This window comes from Labrus mixtus, chromosome 1 (assembly GCF_963584025.1).
Source record: "Labrus mixtus chromosome 1, fLabMix1.1, whole genome shotgun sequence".
NCBI lineage: Eukaryota > Metazoa > Chordata > Actinopteri > Labriformes > Labridae > Labrus > Labrus mixtus.
The window spans coordinates 35,022,342-35,039,522 of NC_083612.1; the positions used below are offsets into that span (position 1 = coordinate 35,022,342).

The 17,181-nt window shown below is 40.9% G+C and overlaps 1 protein-coding gene across 1 annotated transcript in view; it reads left to right on the top strand.

The window, feature by feature from the left end:
• The window catches only part of ano9b (anoctamin 9b), a 20,785-nt gene extending 3,851 nt beyond the window's left edge, over positions 1-16,934 (top strand). Inside the window, exons 3-26 of the mRNA XM_061043156.1 lie at positions 1,568-1,690; positions 2,355-2,494; positions 3,378-3,427; positions 3,529-3,587; positions 4,339-4,418; positions 6,147-6,281; positions 6,435-6,528; positions 7,532-7,592; positions 7,711-7,793; positions 7,907-8,011; positions 8,823-8,987; positions 9,752-9,788; positions 10,904-11,015; positions 11,724-11,778; positions 11,855-11,952; positions 12,054-12,250; positions 12,774-12,926; positions 13,141-13,285; positions 13,364-13,486; positions 14,888-14,981; positions 15,087-15,199; positions 15,663-16,216; positions 16,250-16,340; positions 16,563-16,934. Coding sequence (XP_060899139.1) covers positions 1,568-1,690; positions 2,355-2,494; positions 3,378-3,427; positions 3,529-3,587; positions 4,339-4,418; positions 6,147-6,281; positions 6,435-6,528; positions 7,532-7,592; positions 7,711-7,793; positions 7,907-8,011; positions 8,823-8,987; positions 9,752-9,788; positions 10,904-11,015; positions 11,724-11,778; positions 11,855-11,952; positions 12,054-12,250; positions 12,774-12,926; positions 13,141-13,285; positions 13,364-13,486; positions 14,888-14,981; positions 15,087-15,199; positions 15,663-15,696 — 2,256 coding nt within the window. The 3' untranslated portion in view covers positions 15,697-16,216; positions 16,250-16,340; positions 16,563-16,934. The remainder of the gene's footprint in view (positions 1-1,567; positions 1,691-2,354; positions 2,495-3,377; positions 3,428-3,528; positions 3,588-4,338; positions 4,419-6,146; positions 6,282-6,434; positions 6,529-7,531; positions 7,593-7,710; positions 7,794-7,906; positions 8,012-8,822; positions 8,988-9,751; positions 9,789-10,903; positions 11,016-11,723; positions 11,779-11,854; positions 11,953-12,053; positions 12,251-12,773; positions 12,927-13,140; positions 13,286-13,363; positions 13,487-14,887; positions 14,982-15,086; positions 15,200-15,662; positions 16,217-16,249; positions 16,341-16,562) is intronic.
• Positions 16,935-17,181: the final 247 nt, after the last annotated feature.

Sequence of the window (17,181 nt, forward strand, 5' to 3'; positions counted from 1 at the left end):
TCTGTGGCGTTCTGTGGTGCATCATGGGGGAATGAGTCTTGCACTGAAAGTGCTCCTGGAGTGGGTGAGAGACATCACCACATACTTCTTCTGGATCTTCTGTACTTGACGCACATAGAGGGACTTGCGATGGGTTTTGTTAGGATTGTATTGATAGCGTGTCAATACTGATACTGCTACATAATCCACACACATGGATACGACTCCTCATTAGCTGTTTAGAAAAATAAAGAAATGAAAGATGTTTAAATGTTAGGCAGTAAAGTGCTGGCTGTGCGCTCGGGAGTCTTTGCATGAAAAGTTTGTGCGCTGAGAAGAAAAGTGCTGCACGTCCGTCCTGTCTCCATGACAACAGTCTGTTGACAACAGGCGCTGTATAAGCGACACTGCTAAGTTACTTTTTACTGCATGATTTATATTTGAGATCAGACACAGAGCAGAGAGCATGTGGTTACGAGACATGATCTGTATGTAGGCAGTGAAAACACAGGGAATGTCGTACATTTGGAAATGAGCGCCGCTGATGTCAACAGCACCTTTCGGAAAAGTTGAAATATTTTCAACTATAGCCTCTGTACGTGGGGCTTGCGGACAAACCAATAGACCAATCAGCGGCCCTACATTCATACTTTTAAATGACTGACTGGACACACACACTTTCCCTGCTTCTAGCTGTCTGCACACACACACACATATGTCTCATGGTAACTAGAACCCGTTAACACCGAGCGGTCCGGTTCAGATCGGTTATGTACGGTACCCATCTATTGGTAATTCCCACATCAAAAGTTATAATTATTATAATTTATCCTTTATTGATCCCGCGAGGGGAAATTTGATTTTACACTCTGTCTAGTGAACATGCTACACAAACATAGTCTGAAATACACAAACAGGATCCTATGGACATGCACTAATGGAGAGGTCTCAGAGTGAAGGGGCTGCCCACAGCGGGCGCTCCAGAGCAGTTTTACTCAAGGGCACCTCTGCAGTGCTCAGGAAGTGGACTGGCACCTCTCCAGCTACCCGACCAACCTCCATCACCGGCACTTGAGCCGGCGACCCTCCGATTCCCAACCCAAGTCCCTACAGACTGAGCTACTGCCGCCCCCATGGTACTGGTAATGGTAACAAAATTCGGGATCCGTACCGTCCTACTTTTGGGGTGCCAAGGGTACCGATCCGACCCTAAAGGGTCTCTTGTTTACTGTGTCCCTGTTCTTCTTGAACATGTAACTTAACACTTACACTGTGTTGGGCTGCTAAGATTTCACACTGTTACATACTGTAGCTGACGCAGCCATCTCCATCTGGATTACACTCAGCTTACCAAATAAGGGTACAATTAGCTGTGGAAACGCAATCAAGTTCAGGGTTTACCGTACTGAACTGTACCACACTGTACTGAACCAAACCGGACCACTTGGTGGAAACGGGGCTATATGTTTTTACCATTAGGCTTATATCTTCCTTCATAAACTTTAACCAATGTGATTACTGTTTGTTAAGTGTGTACCTCTGATTGAGCTGCTGAACATCAGAGTAAAGGTGTTTTTGTTGTTGGCAGCCCTCTCACAGGACATTCGACTACGTCCTGGTGGCTCACAAAGTGGAAGATGACACAGACCAGAGAGCTCAGAGACAGAGAGCCTTCATCCAGCAGCTTCAGAAGAAGAACATGACCGTCACTGTGAGTCTGCCCCCTCCCCCTCTAAACCTAATGTACCTCTTATAATTTTATTCTAATAACAGTTCTGCTCAATATTTGTGCCTAACACCGTCTTTTTAAAACATATATTAGATGATATACTGTGAGGATGACTTGTTTTGCTTGGTCTAGCTCTTTATAAAAGTTAATTTGACTCATCTCACCTTGAGGTGGGGGATGAGATATGGGGTTTAAGAAATGGCATTTTTTCCAAGTCTACTATTAAAAGAAATAAATATCATCCGTTGACTTGTTATTGTGATATTATTGTATCTTGAGATTTTGATATCTTTGCATCCATAACTTCCAGACATTACTTTAAAGATGTCAACAAGTACTCAAGTGATTGTACCCGTCCCTATTAGGAACTGGAGTGTATTTAAAGTCTAAGGCATACGTTAGTGTCTGTTTTAAGGTCCATGTTGTAGCTGTTATTATACTGTTTTGATGTTGGGAAGTTTCATTGAAGTCTGATGTGCTGCGATGTCCAATCAGGGGGATGTCTGTGTTGTTTATTCTCCCTTATCCCCCCCCCCCACCCCGGTTCAGACAGACAGTCTGTCCTGTTTTGAGTAAGGAGAGAGGAAATATGGACTGAAGAGATCTGAACCTCCAGTGTCATGATGTTTCCTTGAATGTGTTTCAGGAAATCGCTCACGATGACAAAGTCTTTTTTGGGATCCGTGCTCCTCTTGAGACATTTCAGGACTACCAGTACCTGCTCAAGGTTTCTGACTCCTGTAACTGGTGTGGAGACGTGAAGGGGGCCGTCAACCAGGCAACCAGGTAACATACACCCTACATACACAAACACAAACAAACGGCTGTTGGCACTGTTGGCGCTGTTGGCGCTCAGTGGTAGAATGGGCTGTCTTCTTAACCGGATGGTCAGGACTTTGATCCCCAGCATGTGACCACAGAGGTAAGACATCCCAAGATAATCCCTCTGCTGCGTCAGCGCTGTGTGAATATGAATTATTTAAGTTCATACTGATGGACACTAAACCCAGTTGTGCATGTTCTTCTCCATTGTGCCAATTGTTGTAAATGTGTCACCTCCATGTTTACACTTCTAGCTACTGTAAGTGTTCTGTATTAAACTGTATTGATTGGGAGTCTGTGTGAGGTTAAACGCTGATTCTGATACATGAGAATCAGCGGTCCTATTACATAAAATGTAGCTCTGAATTATCTGCTCACAGATTAAACAGTGGCACTTCAGAACCACGCCCACAGATGTGATTGATGAGAGAAATTAAATGTCTCTATCAATAACCAGCAGAGAGAGAGAGAGAGAGAGAGAGAGAGAGAGAGAGAGAGAGAGAGAGAGAGACTCATATAAACCGTTGTTATTTAATGTCTGTTTTTTGTTTTGTTTTCAGGGGTATTCTTTAAATATTTTTTTGGGGTTAATACATATATATGGGAGGGGGGGTCGGTTTTGTGGTTAATTTGTAACAAATGTTTCATGTCATGTAAGTCTTTGTAACCTGCAACTGGATGCTTTGAATTTCCCTCTGGATCAATAAACTATCTATCTATCTATCTATATCTATATCTATCATTGTATCTATCATTCTATCTATATATCATTCTATCTATCTATCTATCATTCTCAGCCTATAAAACATTTAACTCACCTAATTTAAACGTTGTATTTCTTCTCCAGAATTCGAATCGTCAATTTTATTCTTCATCACACCTTCATCAACACAGGAGGTGAGTGTGAGGAGTTATTCTGTTGGTTATTCTTCTGAATATTGATTATTGATACATGAGGTGATTCTGGACAAATAGCAGACATGTTTTTATTCCCTCAGAGAACTTTGAGGAACTGTTGAAAAAGGACGTATTTGAAACCATGTTCTGTCTCCATGAGGTGAGCCGGTCTCTTAGAGATCTTTTTGAACTGATTCTACTCTGATTGATCCAAACTGGTACTGAAACACCAGCAGGTTATCAGAATACAACAGTCAGATGACTTTAAATAGAGCCTGGTGATGATGATAATGAATCTGTTGGTGTCCTTTGTGACAAAGACTCTTCTGAGTAAGAGTTATAACAAACATAAAGAGGTTCTTTAAAGGCTTTCTATGTGATTTTTCACACTTAAATGTAATATAAATCAAGTATATCCTCTGAAAATAACTCTGTGAGTCATGACTGTCTACAATGGGTGTAACACCCGAGTCCCACTGTCTGTGATGTTTTCAGAGTTTTCAGAGTCCTATCTTCACTTTGTTTACATCGCCTGGGCGGCCGGCTGACTCCTCCCCTCGTGTATAAAAGTTGTTTAATTGAGGGACTAGAGAAAAGAAGAATAACATACTGTACTCACTGCTTAACTGTGTTTCTAGATCACGCTCATTTCAGGTAAATTTACATGCAGTGTGAAGATACGAGCATAATAAAGATCACTAGCATTAGCATGCTAACACAACAATGCACCGCATGGTGTTTTGGTTTCATGCTGGTGCTCAAGGGCGACATCTGCTGGATCAAAAAATCACATATAAAGACTTTAAGGACTGGATTTGATCAAATGTGATACTGATATTAAATGTGTTCAGTTTAATGGCACACAGGATGAAAACCTGACGTCTGTATGTTTTATTTCTCATGTTTTATAGAGGAAGAAGCAGAAACAGCTGCAGGAGAAATGGGCTCGATGGTCCGGTCTGTTTGTGGGACAGCCAGTCAGTGAAGTCAAGTCAGTACCTGTGTCTGTTTTGTTTGTTTTGTTAAAGAGCCCATATTATGGGGCGCTGGTGGCGCAGTGGTTAGTGCGCGCGCCCCATGTATGGAGGCTGTCGTCTCAAGCGGGTGGCCCAGGTTCACTTCCCACCCGTGGCCTCCTTTCCCGCATGTCATTCCCCACTCTCTCTCCCTGATTTACAACTCTATCCACTGTCCTATCTCTCCATTAAAAAGCCCAAAAATAAATCTTTAAAAAAAAAAATAAAAAAATAAAGAGCCCATATTATGCCCTTTTTGGGGTTCGTATATTTAATCTATGTACCTACTTTTGTATGTTCACAATAGCTAAAGTTCTAAAAAAGTGTCTGTTTTCATGTACTGCTCCTCCTTGCTCCCTCTACGCTCTGAGTCCGTCAGCTACACTCTGTTGAGTCCACACTGTTAGACCCCACGTGGGCCAAGTCTGCTCTGATTGGTCTGCCGATCCGCTCTGTCGTTATTGGTCAGTTGCTCAGCACGCGTCTCAGAAATTTCAACATGAGCTGCAGGGCTTGCCACAACGAGCCAATGGGCTTAGAGCAGTGATCTCACACTGACAATGACGCCGCACTGACAAATTTTTATCGAGGGGGGCTAGAACCGAGCGTTACATGCGGCTAATGCTACAGCTAACAGGAGGACGTAGGAGAAGCTGAGTTTCCGCAGACTTTGAATTTTTGCACATAGATGTGCCTAAACATGCACAGGACACTTGGAAAACACACTAAAGAGCATATAAAACCAGAAAAAGCATAATATGGGACCTTTAAGGGGATACGTTGCAGTTGTATACCAGAATGCTCTACTTCTACATCAGATTACTGTGATCACAGTTACTGCTCTATTGTTAAGGATGTTCAAAATGTACGGAAGTGCACTGCATTTACTGGAAAACAAAAACCTGCTCTGTTAAAGAGATGACTGTATCTCAGAAATCAACTCATCAGGGGCACTAAGGGAAGCACATGACCCAACTTTTTTTTTTTGTCTAATCCAGTTTAATTTAAAAGCATTTTGACTGACCACATTGACTCAAGTGTCAACCAACTTCCTGGTAATTCTGTGAAGTTGTCCCATGAAATCACAACTGAGCAGATTATATTAGGGGGGCGGGTCTGGCTCTGTGTCTGAAACACACACTCTCTCTAACGGTAGATGGACTTTGTTTAATGCAGCTCCTTGTCAGAGCAGAAGTGATGCACATCATAGAAATGTTCTTTCTGTATTTAACGACATGAATCACATGGAAGAGTGACCTCAGCTTCAGGTTCAGCTTTGAGCTCAAACATGAACAAGCTTTATGTCTTAAGTTTGGACAGAGCATGTTCCTTATGAAGTTTTATTCAGGGTGTTTTTTCTTCTAGCTCTATCGGTAACTATAGATAAGTGACACACTCAGATATCCTCTTTATGTCAACATGTGTTTAATAAAACATTAAACTAGGGATGATTTTCAAAAAGTTCAGTTTTGGTCTCATCTGACCTACAATAGAAAAAAAACTTTAATATCATGTAAATCCTATTAAGTGTGTGTGTGTGTGTGTGTGTGTGTGTGTGTGTGTGTGTGTGTGTGTGTGTGTGTGTGTGTGTGTGTGTGTGTGTGTGTGTGTGTGTGTGTGTGTGTGTGTGTGTGTGTGTGTGTGTGTGTGTGTGTGTGTGTGTGTGTGTGTGTGTGTCTGTGTGTGTCTGTGTGTGTCTGAAGGTCTTACTTTGGAGAGAAGGTGGCGCTGTACTACCTGTGGCTGGGCTGGTACACCAAGCTGCTGGTTCCTGCTGCTGCTCTGGGAGTGGTAGTGTTTCTATACGGTCTCGCCTTCTTCAACACAAACCCTCTCATGTGAGTCTGATGATTTGTTCTCACTACTCTCACCCTGTTCAGAGAGGATGACTCTCATCAGTAACCATCATATGGTGATGGCAGCTCTGAGTGTAAAGTCAGGGACCATTTCAATGTGTGTTCGTGTGTGTGTTTTTACGTGTGTGTCCACAGTAAGGAGGTGTGTAATTCCAGTGTCATCATGTGTCCTCGGTGTGATAAGAGGTGTACAGTGTGGCAGCTGTCAGACACCTGTACCTATGCTAAGGTGAGCTCCCCCCTGATCTCCATGTCACAGTGTGAATGTATGATGATCCATCACTTTGATCTGTTCATCACACGGACTAGTTTAAAGTGTAAGTGACGGGGCAAAGGACTGCAGATGTAAAAGCTAAATGGCAAAATTGATGTTTAACCCTCTGGTATCACACGGGCTATTTTCATCCAAAAGGGTGAATGTTTCACTTTCATTTGCTATTTATTTTGGCTGTGTTAGCATATGGCATGCTTTTTTCTAGGAAGATTTTATACTATATATATATATATATATATATATAGATCTTTAATACACTGGGTACAAATTTGCCACCCTCTTGAGACACTCGTGGACAAAACTGTCCGCTCCTAAAACTGCTCTAAAATTAAAATAGAAAAAATATTTGTTTCCCTTTTTTTGCTTTGAATCTTTGAATCAACTTCAGTCCTGGTCAAAACTATCAAATATAACATTATTTTTTAGGAATTTAACCCTTTAAATGTCAGTTTGATGACATGATGTCACAGTTTTCAGTTTTCAATAAGTTATTTTCTGTATAATATATGTTGGGGGGCTAAATGTGCGCAAAGAACGAAATATGCATTTTCATCAAGTTGTTGATAATCTCTGACATATCCATACTGTGTTTGAAATAAATCCCCTAGCACCCCCCCCCCCCCCCCCCCCATTTAAAGGGTTAAAATCCTGAAAATAATTTAATATTTGATAGTTTTGATCAAGACTGAAGTTGATTCATACCAAAAAAGTGGACAAAAATAAAATTATTTTATGAACATTTTGGAAGCAGACATTTTTGTCCACAAATGACTCAAAAGGGTCGTAAACAGGAATTCTACCGGATGGTTAATATTGTTTATGTACTGTTCCTTTACAAATATAATGTTTATAATGAATAGTACATGGAATTGACTATAGCACTTTAGTCTTCTGACTACTCCACACCTTACTGATGACTTCTCTTTGTGTTTACTGACTTATTATGGATGTGTTTCAGGTCAGCCATCTGTTTGATAACGAGGGGACAGTTGCCTTTGCCATGTTCATGGCCATCTGGGGTGTGTGTCTGATCTATATTAATGCAAACATGTATTCCTCTATAATAATAGACCTCAGCATAATCTGACTTAGTGTGTATGTATAATATATATTGTAATTAAATGTATGTGTTTTTAGCCACTCTGTTCCTGGAGCTGTGGAAGAGACACCGGGCTGGGCATGTGTGTCAGTGGAAGGTCTATGACTGGTGTGAGGAGGAGGTACTGATTTAAAAAAAACTGTTGTAAAGTTTATATTGTGTCAATATGATTTTCTTATTTTCAACCCGAACCCCCTAAAGAGTTAAGACTTGTGTGTCTTTGTATGTTTACAGGAGGAGCTGATTCTGGACATTGTCAATGATCCAAACTGTAAACCTAAACAGTTTAGACACTCTTACCTGCGCAGCACCTTGGTCCTCATAATGGTCACACTAATGGTAAGACACACACACACACACACACACACACACACACACACACACACACACACACACACACACACACACACACACACACACACACACTCACACACTGTGCATCAGAATCAGAATCTGGGTTTATTGCCAAGTACATTTACACATACAAAGAATTTGACTTGGTGTATTGGTGCTAAACAATTAAGAAGGAAATAAAGCAGAACTAGCAACAACTTAAATAATACAGTATAAGAAGATATTATAATATATAATTAAATAATGTAAAATATAGAAAAACATTTTTTTTACAAAAGGTGTAATGTAGGAGCTGTGCAGTGGACTATGAGAAAAAATATTAGTGTCTGTAAGTACTCACAGAGTGCATCAGTGGTTTAGGCTGACTATGTTTGTGTCTGAAACTCATCCCTGGCTGTTTGTGTGTTTTTTATTCCAAGATATGTTGTTGAATGACATAACATTTGGCGTGCACATACATATTAAAGATATTTAGACAAACAACACAATACAAGAAGGAGCTAACCATTAGGACTGTTGACCACCTGTACAGAAGATTATTTGTACATACATAGATGTACTTACAGTATATAAGGCCCCCGCGATATGTGGTGGGAAGAAAGAAAGAAAAGAAAAACGCAACCAAAGAGATACTTTTGTCATCCGATAACATCTGATAACATTTCTTAATACTGCCAAAACAACCGAAGCCGATAAACACGTTGAGAAAAGTGTATCTTAACTGCTAATAACCGTTTCTGTGTCTGTCTGCTACTTTTCATGTCTCGTGTGTATTTCTCTTGCCTTTGTGTCCCAGATGTCCCTGATTATCGGCCTGGCTCATGCTCTGGTGGTGTTCCGGGTGGTGGCTGCCCCGTTGTTGTCTGAGGGCAGCTGGGAGTTCATCAGGGACCACGCTAACACGGTGGCAGTGATGTTGGGAGCCGTGCTGCACTACGTCACCATTCAGCTCATGACCCGGGTACGTCCACCTGAACCTGACCTCAGGCTGCAATCACCCACTCATCTGTGGTGTTACAGATTAGCCTTTACCCCCAATTCACACATACTCAAGCTAGACAGAATATAACAGCCCGGACAGGAAGTCAGACAAGGAAACGCACAGAGCATCTGGTCAATTTCAAAATAAAACACAATATACAGACTCACCATCGTATTTTTCATCACTTTATCAACATTACGTCAAAACAGGAACCAAATTAACAACAATGCATCCTCAGAAAGACAAAGCAACATGTTGTTTGCATGTTTTTCTCTTAATTCCCGCGGGATCTTGTAGTTCTCCTGTGATGTGTGATCAGCTGATCATGGGTGCCCTCCGCTGCGCTGACGTCCCAGAAACGGATCCAGTGTGAATGGGCGTGTATGTGTGAATTGAGGGTCACTGCTAACCTCACAGACACACCACATACAGACCAAATATCTTCAGAAGCTGTCAGACAATTACAACCAAAATATTAAAATGGAATATCTGGAGAAAAATCACCAATCCCGCCTTTAAGTCCTGAAAACTGTTTCTATAAATATTCTTATTGAAACTCTCTTCATGCCGATGATCTAACTGTCAGAAACATCAGAAGCATGAGGGAACATGAAGGTGGTGAAGAGCAGCCGGTATATATTCATAAATGTGAACACACAGATTCATGGTCTTCCTTGGAACAAAAGTATTAACTACAAAATCTGTTCTCTCTGTGTGTCCCTGACCTTTGACCCCACCTGCAGGTTAACAGATGGGTCTCCCTCAAGCTCTGTGAAATAGGTGAGAACAGACTTCTAGACTTTATTCACTTTGTTGTTCTGCAAGTGCCAGAAAATAACATTTCATTTTTAACACTGGATCGTATTTATAAGAAATAAAGTGTCAGCAGTGTTCAGACTAAAACCTGTTCACATTCAAACTATTCTGATTAAAGGCTGTTCGGATTTATTTAAGAAAATACTGTTCAAATTGAAAATTTTCATATTTCAAACTGATCAGACTCTTCAGACTTCTGACTGTTTGACCTAAAAACATTCCCAAATTAAAAGAAAATCAGACTTCAAACTGTCCACATTTTAGTTCTTCAGACCAAATATTTGTTAAAAACTGCTCTGACGACAAAAACTTCTGACTGAAAATAAATCAGGTCAGAACTTTCAGACTAAAACTTTAGAAAGAAAATCGTGTGACTTTAACTGTTTAAGAAAACATTTCCCATTTAAACCTGCTCAGACTAATAACTGGTTTTTTTTAAGTAATTTTCTTTGTGCCTTTATCAGATAGGACAGCTGCAGAGAGACAGGGAATGTTGGGAGGAGAGAATAGTAGATGAAATTAAACAAAGGGTTGAGGTCTGACTAATTTATTTATGTTTTATTTGAAAGGGAAAGATACAGAGACAAACTGCAGACAGCCATCCCATGCAAGTATCAGAGTGTTTATAGCAGATGCTAATTTGCAGCACCCGTCCCTGGAAGGACTTGATCCACGTCCGCTGCGAGGACTATAGCCCTCATACATGGTGCCTGCAACATAACCGCCAGGCCATCGGCTGCCGACTAATAACTGGTTAGACCAAAAAACACAGATAGATGTTAAGACTAAAAACTTTGAGGTTTAACAGCATTTAAAAAAAACTGTCAAACTAAAATCTGTTTGGCCTACAACATCTTCAGACTGAAAAGCTGTCCAGACCTAAAAACTCTTCAGATTCAAACCGGTTCCAATTAAAAACTGTTCACATTCAAACTGTCTAGACCAAAAAAAAACTGTTTAGAATTAAACTGTTTGGACAGAAATCTGTTTAGACTGCAACATTATCAACAGTTGATTTTGGACTAGAAAAAGGTTCAGAATGAATATTGTTTTAACTAAAATTTTGTGTGTGTTTTCAGAGAAATTAAACTCATTTGCTGCCACAGAGAGGAGCTTCACAGTGAAGATGTTCACCTTCCAGTTCTTCACTCTGTTCTCCTCACTCTTCTATGTGGCCTTCTTCCTGGGCAGGTAATCTCTCTCTCTGTGTGTGTGTGTGTGTGTGTGTGTGTGTGTGTGTGTGTGTGTGTGTGTGTGTGTGTGTGTGTGTGTGTGTGTGTGTGTGTGTGTGTGTGTGTGTGTGTGTGTGTGTGTGTGTGTGTGTGTGTGTGTGTGTGTGTGTGTGTGTGTGTGTGTGTGTGTGTGTGTGTGTGTGTGTGTGTGTGTGTGTGTGTGTGTGTGTGTGTGTGTGTGTGTGTGTGTGTGTGTGTGTGTGTGTGTGTGTGTGTGTGTGTGTGTGTGTGTGTGTGTGTGTGTGTGTGTGTGTGTGTGTGTGTGTGTGTGTGTGTGTGTGTGTGTGTGTGTGTGTGTGTGTGTGTGTGTGTGTGTGTGTGTGTGTGTGTGTGTGTGTGTGTGTGTGTGTGTGTGTGTGTGTGTGTGTGTGTGTGTGTGTGTGTGTGTCTGTCTGTCTGTCTGTCTGTCTGTCTGTCTGTCTGTCTGTCTGTCTGTCTGTCTGTCTGTCTGTCTGTCTGTCTGACCAGATTTTTGTTGGTCAATGGCAGAATTGCTTTCTGATCAAGACTGTAGTACATGTAAGTATGACACTTTAGAAAACATGCCCCTGGGTACCCAGGTGAGCACAGCAGATCTGAAACCACAGGAGCTGTTCAACATGTGATCTTTCACTATGAGCCTTAATAAGAGTCTTCATTATTAACTGGCTGTTTTGTCCTGTCTCAGGATAAATGGACACCCAGGAGACTACGTGCGTATTGCTGGATGGAGACTGGAGGAGGTGAATAACTGAGTTGATATACATCCATACAGCATGTCTGCACATCCGTACTAACATCTTTGTTTCTGTGCTGTAGTGCCATCCCAGTGGCTGTCTGACAGATCTGTTCATCCAAATGGCCATCATCATGTTGCTCAAACAGACCCTCAATAACATCGTTGAGTTCACCGGGCCGTGAGTGTTATGACATCATCCATCTCCATCCTCACACGGTGACCTCGTCAATGAGGTGAATTAAACATGTCTCCTTCATGCGAGTGTCACATGTCTTGCAGCTGGCTAACGAGCTGCCTGAGCAGAAACACAGTGAAGAAGCTGCAGAGGAAGTGTGGTCACTGCTACAGGAAGGCCTGCAGAGATGAGCAGGGGAGGGTTGAGCCTTGTGACATCTGCAAACTCCAGGACTGGCTGCGTAACTACCACCTGGCCAACACTGACGCCTTCAGCCTGTTCAATGAGTTCCTGGAGATGGGTAAGACCTCAGTCTGCCCCCCCGAGCCTCACACCCGTTTAAAAGCTAGATTAAACCCTTACACCAGCCTTTCCCAAACTTTAAACTGCCGCGGCCCACTTTGAAATACAAAATGACTCCAGGGCCCGTTATAAAATAAAAGTTATGACTACATCTATAACTTTCAGTTAGGGTAAATTATTGGACATGACAACATGATATTATGGCAAGAGAGACACCAATGTTTACTAAACATTATGTCCATGAATAGTCATGACACGCCTTACTTACACTTAAAGGTTGACTCATGGTGAATCATCATTATTGTGATATTTATTTATTTATTTTTATAATTGGTGGAGGGCTTTTCGTGGCCCACCTGCAGTACCCACACGGCCCACCAGGGGGCCGCAGCCCACACTTTGGGAAGCACTGCCTTACACAAACAACACCTGCTGATGTCATATCATTATCTCACTCTGACTCCTTTTCCACCAGAGAAACACTAAATGAAACGCATGTCACTTCCTGTCTGTTTCTCCAGTGGTCCAGTTCAGTTTCACCACCATATTTGTGGCAGCGTTCCCCCTGGCTCCCCTGCTGGCTCTCATCAACAACATCTTTGAGATCCGTCTGGACGCCATCAAAATGGTTCGCCTGGAACGTCGGCTGGTTCCCCGAAAGACCAACGACATCGGTGACCTAAATATATATATAAACGCAGCACAACTCCAGTTCTGAGAGCTGTGCTAAAGCTCTGAACTTATAACTGCTCAAATATATAAAACTGGGTCATGTTCAGCTGGTGTAAAATATTTCAGTGTTACTCATAGAAACTGCCTTAATGACTGACTTTTGGTTGGAAAAGTAAAAAAAAAAAAAAATCGTTTCCTGATCTCTTTCTTTAAAAGGTGTGTGGACAAAGGTGCTGGAAGCCATCGGCGTGTTAGCAGTGATCGCTAACGGTTTGGTCATCGGAGTGTCTTCAGACTTCATCCCTCGGCTCGTCTATCGTTACCGTTACGGCTCCTGTGCTACTGGAAGCACTCAGACTCAGTGAGTCGTGTTTTTCAGGTAGAAAAAACTCATCTCAGGTGAGGCCTGTGTCTCATATTTTTTGTGTTTTTGTTGCAGCTGTATGCAAGGCTACGTTAATGACACTCTGTCCATGGCGTTCGTGTCTCACCCGGCGGTGGCAAAGGACTTCCTCCCGCTTCAGATGGTCACAGTGGACGGTGTCAACGTGACCCAGTGCAGGTGAGGAGACGTTTTGATCACAAAAACTACAGAAGACTTCCTGAAATGTTCGGGTCAAGGTGCATTGTGGGAACGAGCCGAACAGTTGATTCCTACTTAACAACTTCATTTAATAATAACAACTTAAAGTTTCCTGCCAGCCCCATTAGTACATGTTCCATGTGAAGTGAGAACATGTTTACATCCTTTGACCATGGTAAGACCATATACTACATAGCTTTTTTAAATTTAAAAAAAAATTTTTTTATTGGTGATAAGGTGAACAAAATGAAACAAGAATATATAAACATGACAACTAAAGCGAGAACAAATAAACAAAGACAAAAAAATATAACAATACAGACTAAAAACATTTAAATGAGATGAAAGTCAAGCAATGATTTTTATGTTCAGGTAGTGTGTTAGAAAGGTGTGAAATGTGTTCGTGGCAGCGTAATGCATTAAAGTGCGGAACTTAGTGGGGAGTAGTGAGAAAACAAGCAAAAATATAAATAAATGAAAAATTAGTTAGAGAAATAAAAATGTATATATGCTTGTAAACATTAATAGAAGATAAAATGTAATAATGTGACCATGATAAAAAGAGAGGTGATGGTAATAGTATACTACATAGCTCATGACAGGTCCATGTCTGTGCACAAACTGCCAGAATGTTCTTCTCCTCATCTTTGTTGTTTTATGAATATGTCGTACTTCATGTAGCATTGAAGTAAGCATCCGACTCTGTTGGTTCGTCCACTGTTTTCCGTGTTTCTTTGTTTTTTTTAATGTCATGTATTGCCTCCCGAGACACTCCCCCTCCCTTACATCAGGGTAAGTCTCCGGCTGTGAGGAATTCTGCAGACATTTTCAGGAGTGATTATAAGAAGGTGTCGTAAAGCCTTCTTATAATCCTTGTTTCATCCATGATGTTTTACTGTTAACTTTAGCCAATCTTTGTGTCGGTTGTTTCTCTTCTCTCTGTTCATTGGATGATTGCTGCACTGTTGTTTTTTTTTTACATGGTTTTTGTTTTATTTTATTTTTTTAAAGATTTATTTTTGGGCTTTTTATGCCTTTTAATGGAGAGATAGGACAGTGGATAGAGTCGGAAATGAGGTAGAGAGAGCGGGGAATGACATGCGGGAAAGAAGCCACAGGTGGGATGTGAACCCGGGCCGCCCGCTTGAGACGACAGCCTCCATACATGGGGCGCGCGCACTAACCACTGCGCCACCAGCGCCCCACATGTTTTTTTAATAGGATTTTATTGTTCTGTATTTGAATGTTGGGATTTTTCTTTTTTCTGTAAAGCACTTTAGGACGTTGGTTTTGATAAGTGCTTTATAAATAAACTTTATTATTATTATTATTATTATTATAGGAGTGCATATGTGAAAACTACTGTTTGTGTGTCTGCAGCTACAGAGACTACAGGAATAATGAAGACTACACCTTCACCTCTCAGTTCTGGTGTGTCCTGGCTGTGCGCTTCGCCTTCGTCATCCTGTTTGAGGTTTGTCATCTCCATCTACATTTGTATAAATAGAGTTTGACGGTTAAAGTTTCAAAGATTTGCTCAGATGTAAAAGAGCCTCTTGGTTTGTGTGTGTGTCTGCAGCATGTTGTGGTGGTGTGTAAGTTTATTGCTGCCTGGTTCGTCCCAAACAATCCCATTCATGTGAAGAACGATCGGCTACACGACAAACTGTCTCGACTCAAAGAGGAGCTACGGTGAGTGCAAATCTATGGAAGCCCCAAGCAGACAAACAATTTATGTATTTTATTTTACTTTTTTCCCAAAATAACAAAGCAGTGCTTTTGTTTTCTCAAGATCTCACCTTTTTTTTGGGTTATCTCGGGATAACCTCTATGGTTTTTCCTGTGATAACACGTACCGTTTTCTCAAGGATCTGGATAAATGAAGTTGTTAACACAGGAAAAGCAGCATTGGTACCCCAAAATAACAAGATAAATAAGGTGAGATCTTGAGAGAAAAACTGAAATGTAGCCATTATTAAAGGAAAACGGAGCATAATAAAATCTATTTCAAAAGTATTCATGTACATCCGCTTAGGGCTTCCTTATCAAAGACAAGAAAATAAAAATTCATATTTAAAAAATACAATATATATCCTTAGTGACTCTACACTGATATATTTATTCTTTGACATGTGTGCTTTTGTTTTATTTCCAGTGATAAGAAACGCAGTAAGTCCACAGATGTCTGACCTCGGATCTGCTGATTTGTGCCTGCTGTTTGGAGCATCGAAGGAAAGGAGATTCCTGTTTTTATAACTTGTATATTAAATTTGATCACCAGACTGTTTGTGCTAAGCGACACTGCAGTGTGCCTGATAATACTTTGATTTCCTCCTGCTGACATGTACACACAACCATCACACTTCTCACACTCTAGCTGATAGGCGTGTGAGTCTTTTTTTTGTTTTGTAAAAGTGTATGAAAATATATATTTTTATTGTTTGATTTTGTAAGTTATTTGCTTGATCCAGAAGCAGGTTTACTGACTGTTTTAATTAAAGCAACATTTTATTACCAAGCTACCTATTAGATAATTTTAATTGCACGTTTACAAGTCGTACATACAGTATGAGGAGTTTTAAAACACCTCAGAGTTTACCCACATTTACTCAGATGACGGCACCAAATCAGTCTGACCAGCAGATGGGGCCAACGAGTCTGTGAAACATGTGACCGACAAAAAGCAAAAGACATCAAGTGAAAGCTCATGTTGGCCTCATTCCTTCATTAGTTGAGCACCAGCATGTCATCAGTACATTGAGTTTATTATATACCATGCTGTATTCAGAATGTATTTTTATACTGTCCAGTATACACTTAATACCAGTCCCCTGTACAACAAAAATATTGTTATTAAATGTGCTGTAGCTGACCACATCTATGATGCAGCTTGACTGTTTGTGCGTGTCTGCATGACTAAATGTATGGTGGGAGAGATGTGAGGAAAAACTAAAAACCGTGAGGTGCGTGTGTGAACAACTCACTCATAGACGATTTCAGGGGCAGTCTACGTCTGACAGTCAGGAGTGCATATCTAGAGTTCTAGATAGCCAAGTGCATGAAGCAGTATACCGGTCACTCATTGAATCAGTCCTCACATTTAACATTATATCCTGGTACAACTTTCTCACCGAAAAATGCAAGAAAAAACTTACTAGTATCATTAAACATGTAACAAAAATCACCGGCACTACCCAGATCCAACTGTCAGAAGAAAACTTACAGAAACTATTTTATTCCCACTGCAATACGCATTTTAAACAAGGCTAGATAAGCAATGTTTTTTAAATGCTGTGCATGTGTTTTTAACTATTTATGACCTAATGTGAGTGTTAGTTTGAATGTTTGTATGTTTTCATGGTGAGCCTCAACAAAAGGTCGTTTTCTGTCACAATGTGATAGACAATAAAGTTTTTTGAATCTTGAAGGACACTTGGATAATGAAAATGCAAAAGACTTGTACGAAGGAGACTTTATTGGCCAAGTATGCACAGAGACATTGAGGCAATGATGAAACGGTCCAAGATTTGCCAGCACCATCAAAATCAGCAACTGAAGGAACCAATGAAACCACACAGCAAACCTTAGGAACCGTAGAGAATGGGTGGAAATGGACCTGTCCCAGCTGGGAAGCAAGGACTACCTGCATCTCATAGACTAAGAGTCCCACTACA